At 50.7% G+C, this 23,547-nt stretch overlaps 1 protein-coding gene across 4 annotated transcripts; it reads left to right on the forward strand.

Annotated features, from left to right (window-relative positions):
- Positions 1–43: 43 nt before the first annotated feature.
- LOC112640072 (major vault protein) lies at positions 44–23,547 on the forward strand. 4 transcript variants are annotated; one of them, XM_049110855.1, is made up of 16 exons: positions 44–390; positions 6,125–6,240; positions 6,470–6,602; positions 6,792–6,987; positions 13,378–13,501; positions 13,598–13,729; positions 14,593–14,687; positions 14,987–15,223; positions 16,902–17,183; positions 18,616–18,860; positions 19,037–19,234; positions 20,203–20,589; positions 21,361–21,477; positions 21,634–21,760; positions 22,516–22,704; positions 23,286–23,547. In XM_049110855.1, the coding sequence occupies exons 3-16, from the start codon at positions 6,478–6,480 to the stop codon at positions 23,502–23,504; spliced, it is 2,673 nt and encodes an 890-aa protein (XP_048966812.1). In that variant the 5' UTR covers positions 44–390; positions 6,125–6,240; positions 6,470–6,477; the 3' UTR covers positions 23,505–23,547. The 4 variants fall into 4 exon arrangements, with proteins under 4 accessions (XP_048966812.1, XP_048966814.1, XP_025271599.1 ...); XM_049110857.1 differs by having other exon boundaries at positions 6,902–6,987; XM_025415814.3 differs by lacking the exon at positions 6,125–6,240.

The following is a 23,547-nucleotide window of genomic DNA, read 5'->3' on the forward strand; positions in this document are numbered from 1 at the left end:
TGGGACAGAGATGAGCTCAGCACCTGCCCCCAATTCTCGTTCCAGTGCTGCCAGCTGGCTCTGAGGCGGGACCTTCCTGAGGGCTGAAAGGGCTGCAGTGCCTTCAGCTGCCAGAGGAGCCGCCCATAGGAAAAAAAGGAGACAAACAGCTGCAAGGGCTCTTTAAATGGCCAAGCCCCACCCCCAAGCTTGCCCTCCTCTGTCAGGAAGTGATCCCTGGGGTTGGGCCAGGGAGTTCCCCCATCTGAGGGATCTGTGGCAGCGGACACCCTTCCGGGTATACTTCGTACTGGTCCTAAACACCCCTAAACCAGTGGTGGGGCCTTGTGTCCCTCCAGGCTCTCTGAGCCTGGTCCTGCCTTCTAGGGCCGCTTGCTTCTGCCGGGGCAGGTAAGACCTCTCTGACCCTGAGGAGGAAGAAGGTGGGTGGAGGCTTACGTTCCTTGTTGGATTTTTTTTCTTTTTTCTGTATTTTGAAAGTAAAGGTTGGTCAACTTGTTACCTTGCCAACACTCCCTACCCCCCAAAATCTCAGGCCTCTCGACTTCAGGGGCTCCCACATCAGAAGTAAGGGCCAGAGGAAAGTGGGTCCATTTATACTCCCTCCTGGGTCCCTGCTGTCTGCTCCCCCTTGGGGCTGGCCTGGGCTCTGGCCTGTCCTCTAGAGCCTTTATTTTTTAAAGTTTTTTTTTTTTTTTTTGTTCATGAGAGACAGTGAGAGGCAGAGACAGGGAGAAGCAGGCTCCATGCAGGTTGCCCGACGTGGGACTCGATCCCCGGACTCCAGGACCACGCCCTGGGCCAAAGGCAGGCGCTAAACAGCTGAGCCACCCCGGGATCCCTCTCTTGAGCTTTTAGAATGTGATTTCTCCCTACCCCTGCCCCCAGGATCCTTCATCTCTGCCAAATGAAGCTTTCCTATTGCCTCACTAAAGGCTATGCCAATGTGGGACCATGTGGGAAGTGGTTAGGAAAGCAATTTGAGGTAGGCTGGACTTCTAGAAGGTGTGGGGGTTGGTTGTTGAGCAAGGCTCTTTTTCTCTTTGGGAGAAATGAAGGAACCCAAAATTCCTTTGGGCTTGCCAGTCTGTGATTGTGGACATCTTAGGGTTGGCTCTTCTTGAGTGAAGTCTGGAGGGGTGGGAGACAGTGGGTTGAGACAGATGTCCCTGTGTTGTCTGCTCCTTGCCCTGGGGGGACCCTGGATTGTGAGGGGGAAGCCTTCTGTTACATGGGGTGCCAGCCTGTGTGCTCCCTGGGAACTCCTGCCTGTTTCCGCCCTTGGCACACAGGCCTGACCTGGGGTGAAGCTTTCTGGGCGAGGCAGCTCTCCAGAGGCAGGAGCTGGTAGAGGAGCCACCTTGAGTGGATGCCCCTTGACCCCCCCACCCCCACCCCGGGCTCCAAGAACTTGGGCCTCCTTGTTTGTTGGAGGCTACCTGCAGCCCCCCCCCCCCCCGCCCCCCGCAACTCCCTCCCTGGTCTTAGGTCCCTGTTTTGTGCCAAGAAGCCAGGCTACTTCCTGGTTTGGGAGCTCTGCAGGTAGGGTAAGAGACAGGATTCTGACCCTGTCCTTTGACCGTTGTGCAAAATTCCTTAACTTCTAGGTTCCTGTGAGGATTAGATGAATGAGTTAAAAGGCACACAACACCTAGCACAGGTTAATTCCTTAATAAGTGGGAGCTGTTATTTGGGGGCTCTTGCCAAAGATACATGTTCCGGAGCCTCCTGGAAACTCAGCTGGTCTGGGTGAGGCCTGGGAATCCGCATGAACAGGAGCAATGCTCTCAGCTGGGTCTTATGATGGAGTGAGCTTAGAAAACACTGATCTGGATCAGGAATTGTGAAGCCTGGTTCCTGGGTCACTTCTCAACTAGGCAATCATTGCCTTCAGTGATGAGCATTAATTAGTGTCCGGGAGATAGGACAAGAAGCATTCTGAGCTGGCAGATGTGTTGTGGCTCCAGTGAGGCCACCAAGCTGCTCCTCCCACAAAGTAGTTGGACTGGAGCTCAGATAAGTCTTCCCTAGGAAGGAAAGTTCCTAAAACTTTGCTCTTACACAGTTGTGGTCAGTATGAGACAAGTTCTCAAAAGTCCCCTAAAGCAGAAAATAATTTCCCTAAACTAAACCAGCGTATAAACATCTGTGCATAGTGAAGGCTTCTGGCCTTCCCCAAAGTCTAGAATGTTTAAAATCAGGGAAACTGCAATAATGAGCCCTTGTTTATGCTAGGCATCGTGCATTTTCCTAAACCTGAGGGGTTTTTTTTTTGTTTTTTTTTTATTTTTATTTATTTATGATAGTTACAGAGAGAAAGAGAGGCAGAGACACAGGCAGAGGGAGAAGCAGGCTGCATGCACCGGGAGCCCGATGTGGGATTCGATCCTGGGTCTCCAGGATCGTGCCCTGGGCCAAAGGCAGGCGCCAAACCGCTGCGTCACCCAGGGACCCCTAAACCTGAGTTTGATAGAGGTGATAGTGGCAGGCTGGGCCACCGGCCTCCCCTCCAACTTCAGGCTGCGTGGGGCAGGGGACTTGCATTGGCTAGGGGGTCCCTGGGCCTGGCAGTGGATTGGGCTGGAGGTGAATAACCAAATGCCAAATGCCCTGCCCTTGAGGAGCAGTCTGTAATCTGAGCTTGTCTTTAAATCTCCCTCCTTCCTCCCAGCCCCCTACTTTGAGCCTGTGCACTAGAGATACCCTGTGGCCACTAATCTCTTCAAGCCCAGGAAATAGTCCCTTTTCTTTCCACTTCTCAGTCTAGGACACTCCGGCTCAGAGTTAGCAAGTGGCCCAAGATAATGAGAGTTCAGTCCTTGCTGTGTATTAGATTTAGTGGGGAAGCTTTTAAATATAGTAATGGTCAGGATGCCCGGATGGCTCAGTCTGTGTAGCCTCAACCTTTTTTTCTATTTTTTAAAAGATATTTTATTTAGAGCAAGAGAGAGCACATGTGCAAGCGGAGGGGCAGAGGGAGAGGCAGTCCCAAGCAGACTGCACTGAGCTTTGAGCCCAATGCAGGGTACCATCTCACGACCCTGAGATCATGACCTAAGCCTAAGTCAGGAGTTGGCTACTTAACTGATTGGGCCACCCAAGCTCCCCTACGTTGAACTCTTGATCTCAGCTCAGGTCTTGATCTCAGGGTGGTGAGTTTAAGCCCTGTGTTGGGCTCCATGCTGAGCGTAGACCCTACTGGGAGGGGGTGAAAAAAGGCAATGCTTGTGCCCTATCTCAGGCCACTGATGTCAGAATCCCCAGAGATCAATGCTTTTCAAAGACCCCAGGTGATTCTCAAGTGCAGCTAGGGCTGAGAGTGGCTGCTTGAGGCCAGTGTTGCTGGTACTTTCACATGCGCCCAAATCACTAGGGCTCTAGTTAAAATGCCAGCCGATTCAGCAGCTCTTGAGTGCAGCCCAAGAAGCTCCCTCACAAAGTGAACACTGCTCACTGCAGACCAGGACACAGTAGTAAGGCTGGTCACATAGGTATCTGCTATTTGAGTCACTGCGGCAGGTCCTCAGGGTTGACTCTGAAGATCTCTGACCAAGAGTGACCAAAGAATCTCATTAAGCTTTGCTATAGTGTAAGTTTATCTGAGCCAAGACGCTGGACCAGAGTGCCTCTTAACTAGAGGAGGAACCCAGCTTCTGCCTTTAGGTTGTGTTATTCTCTGCCCTTCCACCTGTGACTTTCTTCCTTTCTTCATGGGTGTGATGCAGTGTCTGAGGTTTTGGGCAAAAATTGACTGGCTCCTGCAAGAGCCCCATGACCCTTGAGGGCAGTGTGATCAGGCAAAGGTGGGCATATAGCCAGAGAGCAGACTAGGAAGCTGGTACTGGAGGGGAGAGATGGGTGGATTTGGAATATTGGGGCCAAACCCCAAGGGCTGAGCAGTAACTTCCAAAGATCAACATAATCCTTAACCATTGTTCTTTGAGGGCCCCGATATATTGGAAAGAAAATGTTCTAACTGTACATGTTATCTGGTAAACCACAAAGTCTAAATCTGGGACTTGTCACAAACATGTTGCCTGAGTCAAGTGGGTTCTCTGATTGCCTGGAGAGGCCTTACATTGAGGCTTCCTTCTAGAGATGACAGAAAAGAGCAGAGTCCATTCTTGGGTGAATAGCAGGTGAGCTAGGTGGGAGGCACAGCTGTAGGGCATGGTGGGTGGGTGGTAGGGGGTTAAGATGGGCCTGGGACTGAAACAAGGGCTTGGCTTTGGAATAAGGCAGAAGCCCAGCCAGATCAGCTATCAGAATAATTCTCAGCTGACTCACTGAGCTGGGCGAGGCTCTCAACCCCCCTGACTGGGCCCAGCTGGGGTGACAGATGGTAGAGAGGCCTCAGCCATAGGGAGTAGGGGATAGTCCAAAAAAGAGTCATTGGAGGCTGTTCCTGGGGCCTGCTTCCCAGCCCTGCATGGCCTTCTAGAGTTCAAATCTTCCCTGGGGGGCCTCATGGAGCCCTGTCCGAACCTCCGTTTATAGCCCTTGCCCTTCTTCTCCCCCATCTGGCTTCCTGGCTAGGCTTCCACCCTGCAGAGAACTTGGCAAAGGAGCAGCTGGAAAAGGCTTTACTTGGCCATCAGATGCCCCTTCTTTGCTATTCTTCTAGCCCCACAGCTGGGGTGATCTAAGACTTGCCATCCTTCTGACCAGTCAACAAGGAGGGGGTTAAGACCCCTCTGGTACTAGGCCACATCCCCTAGCTGATTAAAGGAGTTGGGCCTCAGGCTCTTTCTGCCTCAGCAGTGAGCCACATAGTGGTTCCGAAGAGCCGGGCTGTTCCAACTACTTTACGATGACCTCAGCCCTCATAACTCTGTTAGATGCCCTGTCCACTCCCAGTTTACAGGCCTGGGAAACAGGTACAGGGAAGGCAACCAGGTGACCCATCCAGTAAGGGATCTAGGCAGTCCCAGTTCCTGGAGGCTCTTCAGGGGCTTCAGCAGGGAGCAACTTTGGAAGACAGCTGGGCAGGACTGGAGAGTAGAGCAGAAGGAACCAGAAGGTCCAGATAAGAGTGGGGAGGAGAACCCATACTGGCAAGCCAGCCCCTGTATTTTCAAATGCTACCCCAAAACAACAGAAGAGGGAGCTCTGGTGCTAGAAAAGCCACTCCTACAAGTTAAGGGAAATTAACTCCACATAAAAGAGAGCCACAGAAAAGTATCAAGGTCAAATCCCATACAAAGTTGCAAGATAGCAGAGGAACTTTCCTTTGATGTCAAATGTGTACCAGGAAAAGAGGTCAAAACTGTAACCTTTCAAAATGAGGTAAGACGTGAAGGAAACTGTACAAGGCAGGAAATCGGAACTGTAAGCCTGGGCATTCTAGCTGAATCGGTGCCCCTAACCACTGTCCCGTGCTGCCACCAGAAAGGATTCCCATCCCAGTAGTACCATTTATTTGCTGTGTGGCCCTGAATGATTCGTAGTCCCTATTTGGGACTCAACCATTTCGAGCCACACTCTGTAATCTGGGATCAAGCAGCCATATTTGGCCACCTTAAATAAAACTTAATATTCTAAAGTTACTCTAGTGCCGCTCTAGTATTCAGTAGCTGCGTGTGACCAGTCCAAAGAGCACAGGTTTAGAAAATTCTGTTGGATGATGCTGAGAGGGTGTTAAGCAGGAGCCAGGCAGGTGACATAGTACAGTGGCCCAGGTACAAGATGACAGGGACTATAGGTGGGAAGTGTGGTAAATAGGAAAGCTTGTGTCCCATCCAAAGGGAGCTGCTGTGACTTGGCTCTACCCAATTTTGCTAGGTGGGAACATAGGGCGTGGCCCCTAATCCATCAAGAGAAGTAGCGATCAGGAGTTTGTGATTGCTAAACTAAAAATTGAGATTTTACAGATTGTATAGATCAAGTAAAACTCTTGGGCCTTGCCTTGGCTCTCTAATTTATGTGGTTTCTGCCTATTTTTCCTGTGGCAAGCCACTCCCTCCTCGCTTCCCCTTTTTTCACTCCAGTCTGAAGTTGGATGAATGGTGGGGTAGATGAGGTGTCAATCCTTTCTGGTGGTGGCTTCGAAAATGTCTGACCAAAGTCTCAGAGGACAAGGCTTTGGGTCCCCTAACAAACTTGATTCCCTTTGTGTGATGCCAAGGGCTGTGTTGTCCAAGGTCCAAGGCATGCTGGGGGCAGGGATGGAGTTTAGGGAAGAGGTGCCATCTTCCTGAACAGGCCAAGCATGGAGTGGAACCACCCAGGATTTAGAAGCAGGTAGGTTGGGGGGGGGGGGGGCTGGGATATGTACTCACTTATTCCCTTCCCACCCACCACCCCTACCCACAGCAGCAGGAAACCAAGAGTGGCAACTGACCAGAGACTGCTGGGGAGGAAAGGACTAGAATAGTTTGGTGTTTCTAATCCAGCTGATTGCTAGGCCCCCTGTACTCATGTTGCTGTATCTGCTCCCTACCTGTCTGTCACTCTGCTGGTCTGGCCTCAGAAGTCACCATGGCAACTGAAGAGTCCATCATACGCATCCCCCCATACCACTATATCCACGTGTTGGACCAGAACAGCAATGTGTCCCGTGTGGAGGTCGGGCCAAAGACTTACATCCGGCAGGACAACGAGAGGTTGGTGTCGGGACTGGGCCATGGGGTGCCCCTTAGTCTGGCTGGCATGATTGTCCATCTCCATCCTGTTTCCAGGCAGGATTAGCCCGGGGTTGAGTGATGGGGAGCTTTCTATCCCATTCACTGTCCCCTCCAGGAGTGGGGACAGGGATCCCCTGGGGTTCTCACACTGTCTCTCACCCCCAACAGGGTCCTGTTTGCCCCCATGCGCATGGTGACTGTCCCTCCACGCCACTACTGCACAGTGGCCAACCCTGTGTCCCGGGATCCTCAGGGCTCAGTGCTGTTCGATGTTACAGGGCAAGTACGGCTACGCCATGCTGACCTAGAGATCCGGCTGACCCAGGACCCCTTCCCTCTGTACCCGGGGGAGGTGCTGGAGAAGGTACCTAGCTTGCTTCCTCCGTAACCTCCAACCTGTACTGCCCCCTTGTCCTAGGGCTCTCTACCTCCCACAGAGAATCAGACTGGAGGGGGCGGAGGCGGGGGTGGCATTTGGTGGTTCTCACCAAGGACAGAATTCTTGCTTCCTCCACTCATCTCTAACCATCCTCCCCTTCCTCCTCACATGCCCATGACAGACTTGCCTCCGTTTGAGAGCTGTCAGCCCATTCTCCCAACCTGGCCTCCCAGTCTCCAGAGCCTGCTAGAAGGTCCTGACCAGTCTGGTGTTAAATGACTTTGCCGAGAGTGAGCATTTCATTCACTCAAACAGTGTGACACTGGTGGCCAGTGACGATAATAGTGGACCCGATGTGACTATGCCACAGAACCACATCTCAGGCCTGCGCTTCTGGTTGAGCCCTTGTCTGTGTCACCCTTAGGCCCTGGGCCCACGCAAGTGGGCATCTGCCTTTATGTCCTTAACGGTCCTGCTTTCACCTCCTGGCCATTGTATCCTGGCTTACTCTGGCTTCCTCTACTCACCTGTGATCCCGGAAGCCTCACGGCACGAGCCAGGGAGCTTTGAGACCTTCTTGCCCACTTAGCGGTGGCCACTTTGGGAGAGGAGTATGTGCAGCAGAGATAGGGAGGGCTGATGGGTAATTAGAATGTTAACCCTTGAGGAATCTGAGTGAGGAGCCTCCGGGAATTCTTTGTACTATTCTAGCAACTTCTGTGTATGTCTGAAACTGTCGAAAGCTAAAAATCCTCCATGCCCAGGTTCTACCTCAGGTCTGTTCAGTTCCTCTCTGGGTGGGGAGCAGTGTGTATGGGAGTGTGGGGGAGTCATCAGGCACCAGTGCCTAAAGCTCCCTAGGAGCCCCAGCCCCCTGCCACTCATTCTTTCACACCTCACATCATCTGGGCCAGGAGGGCAGGACCTCTCCCTCCTCAGAGCTCAGTGCCATGGAGACCCTCCCTTTCTACCCACCACCCCCACTCTTGCCCCTCTCTGCCCATATGGCTTCTTTCCTGGTCTTCACTGCAGTGGTGTGTGGCTCAAGCGTCCCTCCTTCCTCCTCCCCTGTAGACTCCGGGGAGCCTCACAGATGTCCTTGTGATGACCCTGTCGATGACTTCGCCTTCTTGCCCGACTTGGATCTTTGCCTCTCCCGTTCTGCTTCAGCCCCTTCTTGGGGGCCATGTGCACTCTGGGCTTGCTTATTCTCCCACCTGCCCACCTTGGGAATTCAACCCCACCCTCTTCACCATCAGCCTCCCTTTCCTAGGCCTCCTGGGTCATCATGGCCTGTCTTTTTTTTTTTTTTTTTTTTTTCCTTTAAAGATTTTATTTATTTATTCATGAGAGAGAGAGAGAGAGGCAGAGACACAGGCAGAGGGAGAAGCAGTCTCCATGCAGGGAGCCCAATGTGGGACTCGATTCCAGGATTCCGGGATCACGCCCTGGACTGAAGGTGGCACTAAACCGCTGATCCACCTGGGCTGCCCCTTTCAGGGCTTTTCATTCTCTCTTCTGTCCCTTAGATTTGCTTCCTGATCTCTTTCCTACTCCAACTGGAGCGTGTCATTTTATTTTATTTTATTTTTTAAGATTTTATTTGTCTGTTTATGAGAGACACAGAGACAGGCAGAGGGAGAAACAGGCTCCATGCAGGGAGTCCGATGTGGGACTCAGTCCCAGGATTCCGGAATCACGCAGAGCCGAGGGCAGATGCCCAACTGCTGAGCCACCCAGGTGTCCCAAGCTTGTCATTTTAACACTTGTGTGCAAGAACCTGTGGCAGAACCCAGTCCTGGCTTGGTGGGACCCTCCCCTGTCCTGTCCTCACACTCGGTGGGGGGGGGGGGTCTCCTAGCTATGGACATGGATCCATCAAGACAATGGGCAGCAGACATGTAGTTGATGGGTTCAGCAGTTCATCCCAACCCAAGCCCCGCTCCCCCCACCTTCAGTGGTTCTCTTCCTTCCTAGCCAGCTTTCTCTCCACTTCTCTCTGCATGCCTCTAAATACTTATCACAGCACTCTCCTCCTATTTCCTATCTTCTCACTCTTGAAAAAATTCATCATGTGCTTAGAAGTCAATGCCATCTGGCAGCATCTGGTCTGTGTCCCCTTCCCTTACTTTAGATCTACTTTTTTCTCCTCTCTACCTGCTGGAGCCTCTGTCAGGTGGGCCTGGGAACCCAGCTCATCATTCTGTATCTCCCTCTCTCTTTTATTTTAATCCCAATGTAATTAACAGACAATAGTACATTATATAGTGGTTCAACAATTCCATGCCAGACTCAGTGTTCATCACAGTAAATGCACTCTTAACCCCTCACCTATTTCCCCCACCCCACTACCGTTCCCTTTCTGGTAATTATCAGTTCTCTATAGTTAAGAGTCTGTTTCTTGCTTTGTCTCCCCCCCCTTTATTAATTTATTTCTTAAATTCCACATATGAGTGAAATCCTAGGTTGTTTACCTTTCTCTGACTTATTTTGCTTAGCATTATCTTCTCTAGATCCATCCACATCATTGCAAATGGCAAGATTTCTTTCTCTTTTTTTTTTTTGTAAATGGCAAGATTTCATTCTTTTTTAATGGCTGAGTAATATTCCATTGTATATATGTATCACATCTTTTTTTTTTAATATCTTCTTTATCCATTCCTTTATTGATGGACACTTGAGCTGCCTCCATAATCTGGCTAGTAAATAATTTACTAGCTAGTTTAATTTACTGGCTAGTAATATTTATGCTCCAATAAACATTGGAGTGCACATATCCTTTCAAATGAGTGTGCTCCTATTCTTTGGGTAAATACCCAGGAGTGTGATTATTGGATAGTAAGGGAGTTCTATTTTTTATTTTTTGAGGACCTTCCATACTGTTTTCCAGAGTGGCAGCACCAGTTTCTGTTTTCACCAACAGTGCACAAGAGTTCCTTTTTCTCCACATCTTCGCCAACACTTATTGTTTCCTGTGTTTTTTCTTTTAGCCGTTCTGACAGATGTGAAGTGATATCTCATTGTGGTTTTGATTTGCGTTTCCCTGATGATGAGTCATGTTGAGCATCTTTTCATGTGTCTGTTGGCCATCTAGGTGTCTTTGGAGAAATGTCTTCTGCCCATTTTTAATGGAATTACTTTTTGGTGTTGAGTTGTGTATAAGTTCTTTATATATTTTGAATGTCGGATATGTTATTTGCAAATATCTTCTCCCATTCAGTAGGTTGTCTTTTAGTTTTGTTTCCTTTGCTATGCAGAAGCTTTTTATTTTGATATAGTCTCAATAGATTATTTGTGCTTTTTTTTTGTTTTGTTTTTTTCTCTTGCTTCAGAAGACCTATCTAGAAAAATGTTGCTACAGCCGATGTCAGAGACATTATTGCCTGTGCTCTCTTGTAGGGTTGTATGGTTTCAGGTCTCACATTTAGATCCTTAATCCATTTTAAATTAATTTTTGTGCCTGGTATAAGAAAGTAGTCCAGTTTCATCTTTTGCATGTAACTATCTAGTTTTCCCAATACCATTTGTTGAAGAGACTTTTTCCCATTGCATATTCTTGCCTCCTTTGTTGAAGATTAATTGGCAATAAAACTGTGGCTATATTTCTGGGCTCTCTATTCTGGCCATTGATCTATGTGTTTTGTTTTTGTGCCAGTCCCATACTGTTTTGATCACTACAGCCCTTGTAGCATAATTTGAAATCTGGAATGGTGACACCTCCAGCTTTGTTTTACTTTTTCAAGACTGTTTGGGCTATTCAGGGTTCTTTGTAGTTCCATAAAATTTTTGGATTGTTCTAGTTCTGTGAAATATGCTGTTGGTATCTTGATAGGGATTGCATTAAATCTGTAGATTGCTTTGGGTAGCATAAACATTTTAACAATATTTCTTTCAATCCATGAGCGTGGAATATCTTTCCATTTGTTTGTCATCTTCAGTTTCTTTCACCAGTATTTTATAGTTTTCAGAGTATAGGTCTTTCACCTCCTTAGTTAAGTTAATATCATTCTTTCTCTCTCTCTCTCTCTCTCTCTCTCTCTCTCTTTTAAGTTTTTATTTATTCATGAGAGACACAGAGAAGCAGAGACACAGAGGGAGAAGCAGGCTCCCCTCAGAGACCATGATGCAGGATTCAATCCCTAGGCTGGGATCACGCCCCAAGCCAAAGGCATTCGCTCAACCACTGAGCCACCCAGGTGTCCCCCATTCTATCTCTTAAGACCTTGCTCCCCCACTTCTTAGAGCTTCTCCTTCCTCTGTCTTTAACTTCTCCACTACTGATGCCTTTCTCTTGACCAATAAACATGCTTTGCCTCTTCCATCCTTTTCTGCCCTTAAAGGCTTACTTGTGTGAGCTTTTCATTCTAAAGAATACATTTGGTATATAAGGGATGAATCACTGAATTCTATTCCAGAAACCAATATTGCATTGTAGATTAAAAAATTAAAAAAAATGAATTCAGAAGGCTGTAAGGTTCTGACTTCCACCACCAATCTCTGGTCTCCATTCTCCAGATAGTATCTACTGTCATCCATTCAAGGTCTGTGTTTCCATATGTGTTTATGCGTTAGCAGAGTATGTGTAAAAAAATATATATGTATATATATAAAAGAAATATAAAAATATGTATTATATATTTATATATGAACTATAACCATTTGCATAAGAGCTATCAGATTGTCCCTGGGTTGGGTTTTTTTGTTTTTTGTTTTTTTTTTACTTTATTTATTTATTCATGAGAAACAGAGAGAGAGAGAGGCAGAGACACAGGCAGAGGGAGAAGTAGGCTCTGTGCAGGGAGCCTGACGCGGGACTCGATCCCGGGTCTCTAGGATCGTGCCCTGGGCTGAAGGCGGCGCTAAACCGCTGAGCCACCCAGGCTGCCCTGGGTTGGGGTTTTTTAATTTTTTTTTTTTTTAGATTTTATTTGAGAAAGAATGTACATGAGTTGGGAGGGAGGGGCAAAGGGAGAGGGAGAAGCAGGCTCCCTACTGAGCAGGGAGGGAGCCTGATGCTGGACTCCACATCCAAGGACCCTGAGATTATGACCTGAGCCAAAGTCAGATGCTTAACCTCCTACTGGACATCCAAACCTGCTACTTTCTATTCTGCCCTCAAATCTGTTCTCCTACATCCCCAATTTTACATGATGATACTTCTGGGTACCCAGTCACCCAAGCTGGAAGCCTGCAGTGGCAGGTGGAGACCAATTAGGAAGATCTTTCCATTGTTCAGGTGAGAGATGGTAGCTTAGGTGAGGGGAATGGCAGCAATAGATAAAGGCAGTTATAGCGTTCGCTGGAGCAGGTAGGAGGTGATGATAGAGTAGATGTGGGAGGTGAAAAACCCACTGGCCTCCGTGCTCCTTCCAGAATGCTCACCATTTCCTCCTCCCACACCTTTGCATCAGAAACAAGCTCTTCTTTGAACTTTTGCAACCTGGTTCCCTTGACACTGTCCATGGTCTGCTTGCAGAGAAGGGGCTGTATCTGTCTTATCACCTGCTGGAACTTGCAATCCATGAAGCTGGGGCTAGCCTGCCCCCACCACAACCCGCCGGGTGCTGTGTACACTGAAGGTGCACAAGGGAGGGCTTTGCTGGCACAGTGAACCTCCAACTCTGTCTCCCTCCAACCTTGCGTGTGGGAGTGGGGAGAGTGGTGTTATATGACCACCCCCACCCCTGCTACTCTGATCGGAGTAAGGAGTGGCAGGTGGGCTTCTTAAAAGACTGTGGTTCAGGTCCTGATTCCTGTTCCTTACTAGTTGTGTGACCTTGGGCAGGTCTCTTAGCCTCTATGAGCCTCTCTTTGCTTGCTTTCCTGCTCCCTCAGATCAAAGACCAAGTGAAGTCCTACTCGTGGAAACATTTCTATGAACTCCTAAAAGGTTTGGATACTTGTTGCCAGGTTCCCCTCCCTGATGAAGGGAAATGTAATGGCTGTAGTACAGCAGCTGTCTTGTGACCATGAAACAACCTTGAAAACAAAAGCCTGTGTCCAAAGCATGCCTGTTAAGGTTGTTCACACCTCCCACTTCCTTACATTTCGTAGAGGGCCCTGGTGCACATGAGGCCTTGAGGGGTTGCCCAGTTTCCTGCCTAGACTTCTAGGTCAGAACCATTTCCAAGCACTTCCTGCAGAGGAATGTGTGTCCTTGGCTCACTGGCAGTGGAGTCCACTTGCCCTGTCAACTGTCTTAGTTCTTCAGATCAGATGGCTTTGGGACTTAACCTCTGCCTTGTACATTCCATGTGGAGGCTTATCTGGGAACATGTAAAGACTGATGCTGTGGACTCCGACCTCCAAGATATTGGGTTTGACTCTTGGGTCACAGTACTGAATGTCCCATGACTTCCCTTCTTCCCCTGTTAGGACATTACCCCACTGCAGGTGGTTCTTCCCAACACTGCCCTCCACCTTAAAGCGTTGCTGGATTTTGAGGATAAGAATGGAGAGAAGGTGGTGGCAGGAGATGAGTGGCTATTTGAAGGACCTGGTAAGTTCCTTCCATTGGCTGGAGTCAGGGTCAGAGACTCCCTGCCCTTCCCTTAAGGCTCTGGTCTTTAACCTCTGCCATCTCTTCCCTCCCCAGGCACGTATATCCCCCAGAAGGAGGTGGAGGTCCTGGAGATCATTCAGGCCACAGTCATAAGGCAGAACCAGGCCCTGCGGCTGAGGGCCCGCAAGGAGTGCTGCGACCGGGACGGCAAGGAGAGGGTGACAGGTGGGGCTGAGAAGGGGTGCTGATGGGGCTGAGCAGGCTGTACCTTGCCTGCAGGGTTGGGGACAGCCACTTGCATGCAGCCTGTGAGGAAGTGCTTCCCTGGTATCATAAGCTTTTGGAGGCTGCCCACTGCTTCGCATCCCACTCCAGCCTCATGCAGCCTCTACCTGACCCTGTTGTCATGAATGTATTGACATGGCTTTTTCCTCCTTCCACCTCCACACCCCACTCCTTTTACCATGAGCCAGGGACAGCAGTCGTAACTGTTTCTAGATCAGCAAAGTAGATGTTCGCATATAGTTAGCAATCGTACTGGACAAATGCGATATGTGTACTTAACAAATGCAGTACTCCCTCTGTGCCAGGTATGGCTTAAAATGCTTTACAGATGGGACTTACTTTGTCCTCAACCTAGAGGTGCTACAGTTCTCACTCTCCAGATGACCTAACTGAGGCACAGATGTGAGGTCACTTGCTGGGATTTATGATGAGCAAGGGCAAGGCCAGTACCCAGGCACTCTTGCTTCTCTGATAAGCCAGACAAAATCTACAACTCTCCTAGAGGCAGTTCTGCCCACTTCAGGAGAAGAGAAAAGTTGGTCTTTGGAGCTCAGAGAAGGTGTGGTAGCAGCTTGAGCACTTGGATGACTTTTCTTACTGTCCTGGTTAGGGGTTGTTTTTTTTCTCTGGCCTCAGTAAAAATTAACACATGGCCTACCGTCAGGCCCTTGAGCCTGAGCACAGTGACCTCTCCTAGCTTGCAGAGCCTTGGGGGTGCCCTGTTGTTTAGGGTGCGGGAAGGGACAGCCACTGGGGAGCAGGCTGGGTGAACTTTGACCCTCACCTCTCCACCTTTGGCCCAGGAGAAGAATGGCTGGTCCGCTCCGTGGGTGCATATCTCCCGGCAGTGTTTGAGGAAGTTCTGGATTTGGTGGAAGCTGTGATCCTCACAGAAAAGGTCTGTGCTCTGGGGGGGTTAAGGGACCCTGGATCCCTTAGGGATCACTCCTAGTGGCAGAGGACAGGACAGTAGAAGAGAGGCAATATTTGAGTCCACTCAAAGAAAAATGCAGAGGTTGGATACCTGAGGAATATCCTGGGTCCTCTGAGAGGGTTAAAGGTCCTCCTGTGTTGGTGGAGACTGGCATTCAGGCCTGAAAGCACTCAGTGGCCAGCAGAGTGGCCACCCAGATCCCCAGAGGAAACTAGAGGTCGATTTCCTCAAGTGGCCCAGCTCCTTGCCATGTTGCCCTCCAGACGGCCCTGCACCTGCGGGCGAGGCAGAACTTCCGAGACTTGAGAGGAGTGACCCGCCGCACTGGGGAGGAGTGGCTGGTGACTGTGCAGGACACAGAGGCCCATGTGCCAGATGTCTACGAGGAGGTGCTGGGGATCGTGCCCATCACCACCTTGGGCTCTCACAACTACTGTGTGATTCTCGACCCTGTCGGACCAGATGGCAAGAACCAGCTCGGGCAAAAGCGTGTGGTCAAGGTAAATGCCTCCAGCTCTCCTGGGAGGGTGAATGGCCCTGAGTGGCAGCAGGCCCTTAGACCACTCCCTTCCCTCCTCCCACCCCAGATACACATTCTAGAAGCATTGAGCTTATTATGGCTCCCTCTGTGCCTTTGCACACCTAGCTCTTTATTTTAAAGATTTTTTATTTATTTATGTGTGTGAGAGAGAGAGAGAGGCAGAGACACAGGCAGAGGGAGAAGCAGGCTCCATGCAAGGAGCCCAGTGCGGGACTTGATCCCGGGTCTCCAGGATCACGCCCTGGGTTGATGGCAGGCGCTAAACCGCTAAGCCACCCAGGGATCCCCTAGCTCTTGTCTTTTGAGACACTGTCCCATCAGTCTTCCTGGTGGCCCCCAACCTCAGTTCACACACGGTCTCTCCTGGGAGCACCTCCCCAGCCCCATCTGTACCTGCCGTCCTGAAAACTTTGTCATCATCCTGCATAAAACAAATCTCCTGGTTTATGCTTCTCCCCACTCCCTACCTTACCCTTCTCTCAACTATATGCTGGCCTGCCAGGGATTGGCACACTTTTCTGTGAAGGGCCAGATCGCAGATATTTTGGGCTTTGTGAGTGGTAATAGCTTCTGTTGCAACCACTCAACTGTGCCGTTGGAGCAAGAGCATAGACAGCTTGTAAATGAACGAGTGCCTCTGTGTTCCTGTAACACTTTGCTTCCAGAAACAGCCCAAATATCTATCAGTGGATGAATGGATAACAAATTGTATGGCATATCCACACAGTGGAATATCCTTCAATTATATAAAGAATGTGTACTGATGCTTGTGTACTAATGATCAGCATGTACTAACACCTACAACATGGATAAACAAATATCATGCTAAGCAAGAAGCCACACAAAAGACCATATATTGTATGATTCCATTTATACAAAATGTCCCTAATGGGTAAATCCATAGCAATAGAAAACAGATTAGTGGTTACAGCAGGTAGGGATAGATGGACATTAGCTGCTGTTGAATACACAGATTTTCAGGATGATGAAAATGCCTTGGAGTTAGATCATCATCATGAATGGACAGCTCTATGGATGTCTCAGAACAACTGAACTATATACTTGATTTCATTTACTTATTTTTAAGATTTTATTTTTAAATCCTCTCTACATCCAACATGGGGCTCGACTCACAACCCCAAGATCAAGAGGTGCACGCTCCACTTACTGAGCTGAATTGCATACTTTATTTTTATTTATTTATTTATTTTTGAATTGTATACTTTAAATGGACAATTTTTTTGGTATACAAATTATATCTCAAATATATAGTTTAAAAAAAAGGCCAGATTTGACCCAACAACAGTCTCCCAACACCCAGACTATACCATCCCAAGAAAACAAGGCATGAGAGAAATGAAGAGCAACAAGAGATTCATGCTTAGCTGTTGAGATTGTGAGGGTTCAGGTCTTGACGGTTTACAGAATTTATCAAGGGCAGGTTCGACCAGATGAAGTATGTAGGCATTTGCCGAGAGCCTCATGATCCAGATGATACTTCACAGCGGGAGTGTGGGGAGGGTGCTTCTTGGGCTCCTGTTCTCAAAACAAGCCTGTGGCCACAGGAACCAGAAGAGGGACCATCCAAGGAACAACCCTGGGTGGCGACTGCTCCTAACCCCGTGACTCCCCATTAGGGCGAGAAGTCCTTTTTCCTCCAGCCTGGAGAGAGACTGGAACGAGGCATCCAGGATGTGTATGTGCTGTCAGAGCAACAGGGGCTGCTGCTGAGGGCCTTGCAGCCCCTGGAGGAGGGAGAAGAAGGAGAGAAGGTTGCACACCAGGCCGGGGACCACTGGCTCATCCGTGGGCCCCTGGAGTACGTGCCCTCTGCCAAGGTGGAGGTGGTGGAAGAGCGTCAAGCCATCCCTCTGGACGAGAATGAGGGCATCTACGTGCAGGATGTCAAGACCGGAAGGGTAATGGTTAAGGGATGGGCCCCATCACCGCTGTGTGGCCATGGTGGTAGCTTGCTTGGGGCTGACAGGGAGAGGTGCAGGGTGGAGACAGGGGAGGGGACTTCAACAGCCTTGATGGTGGCATCTGAGCTGGCTGGCTACTAGGTATAAGGACATTCTGGGGAGTATTTGCCTTCCCTTTGTCTTAAATAGCTAACTCACTAACGTTTTCTTTTTAGAGAGGGAGTGGGGAGAGGGACAGAGGGAAATAAACAGACTCCATGCCCAGCGCAGAGCCCCCACGCAGGGCTTAATCTCATAACCCTGAGATCATGACCTGAGCTGAAATCAAGAGTCAGAGACTTAACTGACTGAGCCACCCAGGCGGCCCATTAAATAGCTAACTTTATTTTATTATTTAAAAATTTTTATTTATTTATGATAGTCACACAGAGAGAGAGAGAGAGAGAGAGAGGCAGAGACACAGGCAGAGGGAGAAGCAGGCTCCATGCATTGGGAGCCCGATGTGGGATTCGATCCCGGATCTCCAGGATCGCGCCCTGGGCCAAAGGCAGGCGCCAAACCGCTGTGCCACCCAGGGATCCCTAAATAGCTAACTTTAAATTTGAGAAACCCCCAAGGGAGATGAGCCAGGTTTTAGGATGGGGCCTCTGACTGGCCCCAGCATAAAGGTCTGACTGGGGAGTGGCCTGGGAACAGCAAGAACCAACCTCTTCCCCCATGCCTTTATCCTGGTGGAATCCTTCCTCTTTGCCCCCTCATCTGAAGACTTGACCATGGTTTGATCTAGGAAAACATCTCTGACTTCTAAGACTCCACACTAGAGGGGCACCTGGATGGCTCAGTCAGTGAAGCATCTGCCTTCAGATCATGATCCCAGGGTTCTGGGATCGAGCCCCACATTGGGCTCCCTGCTCAGCAGAGAATCTTCTACCTCTCCCTCTTCCCCTCCCCCTCACTCATGCTTGCTTGCTCACTCTAGCTCTTTCAAAATAAAATAAAATCTTACAAAAAAAAAAAAAATCCAACCTAGAAGTAGAGCTCAGAATCCTAGGAAATGTTGGTGGATATTCCCTATTTCCTAGGATTGACTGCATCTGTCCCTACGATGTTCTCCAAGCTACCCCAAGAAGGAACATTCCAGAAGAAATAATATTGAACCCTTACCACATGCCAGGTTCTCAGCACTAAATATGGGAGAGGTCATTCATTCCTCAATGTGAGGCAGCCAGTGTCAGGTCCGTTTTGCGGATGGGGGCCTAAAGCCATGCTGGAGCCAACAGGTGCTGCCTGTGGATGCAGCCCCATCCCAGGGACCGTGCCCAACCACAGCACTGTCTGACCCCCAGGCCAGCTGTTTCAGGACTGTTGGCTGGGTCCTTCTCCCTTTTACCTTCCCAACTGATGTCCCTCCTTGTCCTCTTCTCTCAAGGTACGTGCTGTGATTGGAAGCACCTACATGCTGACCCAGGATGAAGTCCTATGGGAGAAAGAGCTGCCCCCTGGGGTGGAGGAGCTGCTGAGCAAGGGGCAGGACCCTCTGGCAGACAGGGGAGAGAAGGAGATGTCCAAGACCCCTCAGCCCTCCGTTGTCCGGAACAAGACCCGTGTGGTTAGCTACCGGGTCCCTCACAACGCAGCCGTGCAGGTGTATGACTACAGAGAGAAGAGAGCTCGGTGAGGGGCTACCTAGTGGGGGGGGGATTGGGGTGAGGAGGGAACAGGTGATGGAAAGGTGACAAGGGGGGAGTGAGGTAGGGAGGTAGGGGCCACTGGGGATTGAGGGACCAGCCATTGAGGGTGGTGAGGTGGGAAGGGTTCTCTATGTATCTGATTCCTGGATCCCTCTGCAGTGTGGTCTTTGGGCCTGAGCTGGTGTCACTGGGTCCCGAAGAGCAGTTCACCGTGTTGTCCCTCTCGGCTGGGAGGCCCAAACGTCCCCATGCACGCCGTGCACTCTGCCTGCTGCTCGGGCCGGACTTCTTCACAGATGTCATCACCATCGAAACGGCAGACCATGCCAGGCTGCAGCTGCAGCTTGCCTACAACTGGTGAGGGGAGGGGGGGGCTGCTGCAGGCCCAACCCTAGGGGAATCATGGGGACAGACGATGCCTCCCAAGGTGCCAGGCTGAGTGGGGGCAGGATACCTGACTCTGTGTCATGACTGAGAAGGAAATCCGGTGATGCCCAAGTCGGGTGATGGGAAGATGCAGACTCCCCTGCTCCCCAGGAGCAGGATTTGGTGGATGTGGTCGGAGGAAACTCCCCAGCTAAACTTCCCATGTGTTCAGTCAGCCACATAACTGAATGGTTATAAAAATGTCAGTGGGACACACCCGGTAGGAGTGGGAGTGTGCAGGCAGGTGTCACCAGCACATGCTCTAGGGCTCCCTGTCTGGATCCCGGCCCTGCTGTGTGCTTGCTGTGGATCTGGGCGACAGACTCAATGCTTTCCTCAGTTTCCCAATCTGTAAAATGAGAATGGCAACCATCAACCTCACAGGGCTGTTGAAAGTGTGCGTTGAGGATTAGAACGGGGCCGTGTACATAGTTAGAGCTGGAATGGCAGTACCTGGAGCTGAGGGAAAGGAGTCCCATCCAGAAGCTATGCTCCACCACACCCACCTCTTGGCTGAGTGGCCAGGACCATGACGGAGGCAGATGGACGCTGACGTCTTAGGGGGCACGACAGCGTGGTACCTTAGAGCATAAATCTACTCAGCCATGCTGCCTGATTCATCTTTCCAGTTGGCTACATCTTCTGCTACTTCAGGCCTGTCCCTTAACCTCCTGGGCCTCTTACTTCTCTGCAGAAGGGGGTAACACTCATCCCCACCTCATACGGTGACCAAGAGAATTAAATGGGACATCACCTGGGCGCTAATTCTCACTCACTGTTAAGAGAGACAGACCCTGGCCAGTAATGGAGGGTTTGTGTCGCAGTCCTTTCCAAACACGAGGAAGTTGCTGTGTCCTGGAGGAAAATAGCTTCCCTGTTCTGGGCCTCTTTGCTCACAGGCATTTCGAGCTGAGTGACCGGAAGGACCCCAAGGAGGCAGCCAAGCTTTTCTCAGTGCCTGACTTCGTGGGTGATGCCTGCAAAGCCATCGCGTCCCGGGTGCGGGGTGCTGTGGCATCTGTCACCTTTGATGACTTCCATAAGAACTCCGCCCGCATCATTCGCATGGCTGTCTTTGGCTTTGAGACTCCAGAAATCAAGATACTCGACAGCAAGGCCCTGCCCCAGCCCCGGGACCGGGCCATCTTCCCCCAAAATGGACTAGTGGTCAGCAGTGTGGACGTGCAGTCAGTGGAGCCTGTGGACCAGAGGACCCGGGATGCCCTACAGCGCAGTGTCCAGCTGGCCATTGAGATCACCACCAACTCCCAGGAGGCTGCAGCCAAGTGAGTGAGGTCTTGGGTGGGGGGCCCCTGCCACCACAGTGCCCACTGTGGGCCAGAGCTTTCCAGTGTCCTTCCCTCAGCCCACTGTCAGGGGGACCCTGTGGTCAGCCTGGTGTCACCCTTAGCCAGCAGAATGGATGGCCCACTCAAAGTACAACTGGGTGCTCTCTTGCTCCTGTGGCATCTTCCCTTGCTTGTGCTAGAACCCAAACTTGTTGCTGTAGCCTTCCAGGCACCCAGGGATTGATCCCCCCGCCTCCCTCCCCACCCCTTCCAGACTCTCCCCAGGCTCATGTGCTCCGATCCCACTAGCTGCTTTCTGCCCCACTGCGGCACAGCTGGGCTCATGCCATAGGACCTTCTGCACTGGCCGTTCCCTCTGCCCAGAATACTCTTCCCCCAAACGCTTCAGGCAGGCTGCTTCTCCAGCCTCAACCCCAAGCTGCCCCCCTTGGAGAGCCTGTTTCTTCCCCAACTGAGGTGGCGCCCTCTCTGCTCAGCCACAGTGCCTCATCATCCATTTTCAGGGAACTTGTCACTGTCTAAAATCAACCCCGTTCATTTGTTCCTCCTGATTGGGAGGTCAGTTGTGTGAACATGGGGCCCCGGGTCACACTGCGTTCCCCTGCGCCTGGAATCAGGCACTGTCCTTCCATTTGCATATTGAGTGCTTTCCATGGGCCCCTGACAGATTGGTGGTCCCTGCCCTTGGATTTCCTGGTCAAGATCTGGCCTCTCACCAGCATCTTCCTGGTTCCCTCTCCTATCCAGGCACGAGGCTCAGAGACTTGAGCAAGAAGCCCGCGGCCGGCTTGAGAGGCAGAAGATCTTGGACCAATCTGAAGCTGAAAAAGCTCGCAGGGAACTCCTGGAGCTGGAGGCTCTGAGGTGGGTGGAAAACCAGAGGCAAACAAGGCCCAGCTTGGAAAAGTAGCTGGTGGATGGAACAGGGTGCGTGTGACATCTGCTGCGACATAAGTCAAGGCTGGGGGAGGGCATGGGCAGGTTTCTCCCGGGTGTCCCCTGACTCTGTTGCCCCCCCAGCACTGCTGTAGAGAGCACAGGGACTGCCAAGGCTGAGGCTGAGTCCCGTGCAGAGGCCCTGCGCATCGAGGGAGAAGGCTCCGTGCTGCAGGCCAAGCTGAAAGCAGAGGCCTTGGCCATTGAGACGGTGAGTGGGGGGCGATACCTGTGGGCGGATGTAGCCTTGGGGTCTGGAAGAGGCACCATCATGCCAATCCTTGAATATGAGCAGGATGCCAGGTATTAGAGTATAAAGCCCTGATTAATTAATTTACTTATTTATTTAGAGAGTGGGAGCCAGGGTGGAGGGGAGGGGCAGAAGCAGAAGGAGAGATAATCTTAAACAGATTCCATTCCCAGCTTCTCCCGACTCGGGGCTAGATCTCACAACCTGGAGATCATGACCTGAGCCAAAATCAAGAGTCAGACATTTAACCACTAAGCCACCCAGGCATCCCTGTAAAGCACTATTTTATAACTACTTTGTGGTTTATAAAGTCCTTTGCCCTCTATCTATTCACTTAATCTCCACGCCCCCCCACCCCAGCAGGCAAGCATTAGGACATCCATCTTGTGTATGATATGCATACAAACATTGGCCAGCTTTGTGCCAAGTGTTGGATGCATCTTATACATGTGGTCCTATTTAACTCTTGAAATCCCACTAAGGGGATAAATATTATCTCCATATCACAGATGGGGAAACCAAGGCTTAGACTAAGGACTCCCACAGGTCACTAGCTTAAAAGGTAGCCTGGCCAGGATCCACACCTGATTGACTATTAGCTTGCAATTCCATCCCTTGGGGGCTCTGTTCCCTCAGGCTTGCTGGCTAGGGTGACTTGCTGGACAGTTCCCATGGGCCACACAATGGAAAGCATGCTATGTTTTCCTCTCTTCCAGGAGGCTGAGCTCCAGCGGGTACAGAAAGTGCGAGAGCTAGAACTGGTCTACGCCCGGGCCCAGCTAGAACTGGAGGTGAGCAAGGCCCAGCAGCTGGCTGAGGTGGAGGTGAAGAAGTTCAAACAGATGACTGAGGCCCTGGGCCCCAGCACCATCAGGGACCTTGCAGTGGCTGGGCCAGAGATGCAGGTGAGTGGTGGTGGTGGGAGCAGGGGAGTATGTGTTTCAGGGCCACACTTGAAACCAAGAAGGCAGAGCTAGGGCGGTAGACATATCTGGAAAGATCTTGGGGGCAGAGGGATTGGTGGGCACCATGCTAGCTTCCCAGGGGGCCTCAGCCCCTGGTGCAGATGATGACCCGCTGGGACACCGGACTGTGGCAAGTGCTTTGAAGGAAGTCGAGCAGGGTGATGCAGGTTGGCTTAGGAAGAGTCGCTATGAGGAGGGGATACAGGATGTAGAATTGACAGGAGCTTCCTGGAGAAGGTCCAAGGGCAAAGACACAGAACAAAACTCAGTGTGTTTAGGAACAGAAAGGATGGGATGGCTGCCACCAAGGATGGAATGGTGAGCGGCTGAAGGCAATGCAGGTGTAGCCAGGTCTTCCTGGTAAAACCCTTCAGGCTCCCCTTATATCCTCACCTATTATCCCTGACTATTTTGTGAAGATGGCTTGAGTGGCAGTTTGGTGTCAGATCAATGGGGGGATAGTGGCCAAGGAAACAAGAGAAAGGGGCAAGGGCCTTGACTGTACGTTTTTGCTCCTCCAGGTAAAACTGCTTCAGAGCCTGGGCCTGAAATCAACCCTCATCACCGATGGCTCCACTCCCATCAACCTCTTCAACACAGCCTTGGGTCTGCTGGGTGTAGGGTCTGAGGCTCAGCACCCAGCCCAAAAGGCAGCTGGCATGCCTGGCCCCCGGGAGGGCTTGGTACTCCGCTCCACTTCCCCTCCTCAAGCTGTTGGAAGCAACCATGTGGTTCCTTAGATCCGTACTGCGTTGATGAATAAAACATTTCTGGGCATTTAAA

The sequence above is a fragment of the Canis lupus genome, chromosome 6, assembly GCF_003254725.2.
Source record: "Canis lupus dingo isolate Sandy chromosome 6, ASM325472v2, whole genome shotgun sequence".
Taxonomy (NCBI): domain Eukaryota; kingdom Metazoa; phylum Chordata; class Mammalia; order Carnivora; family Canidae; genus Canis; species Canis lupus.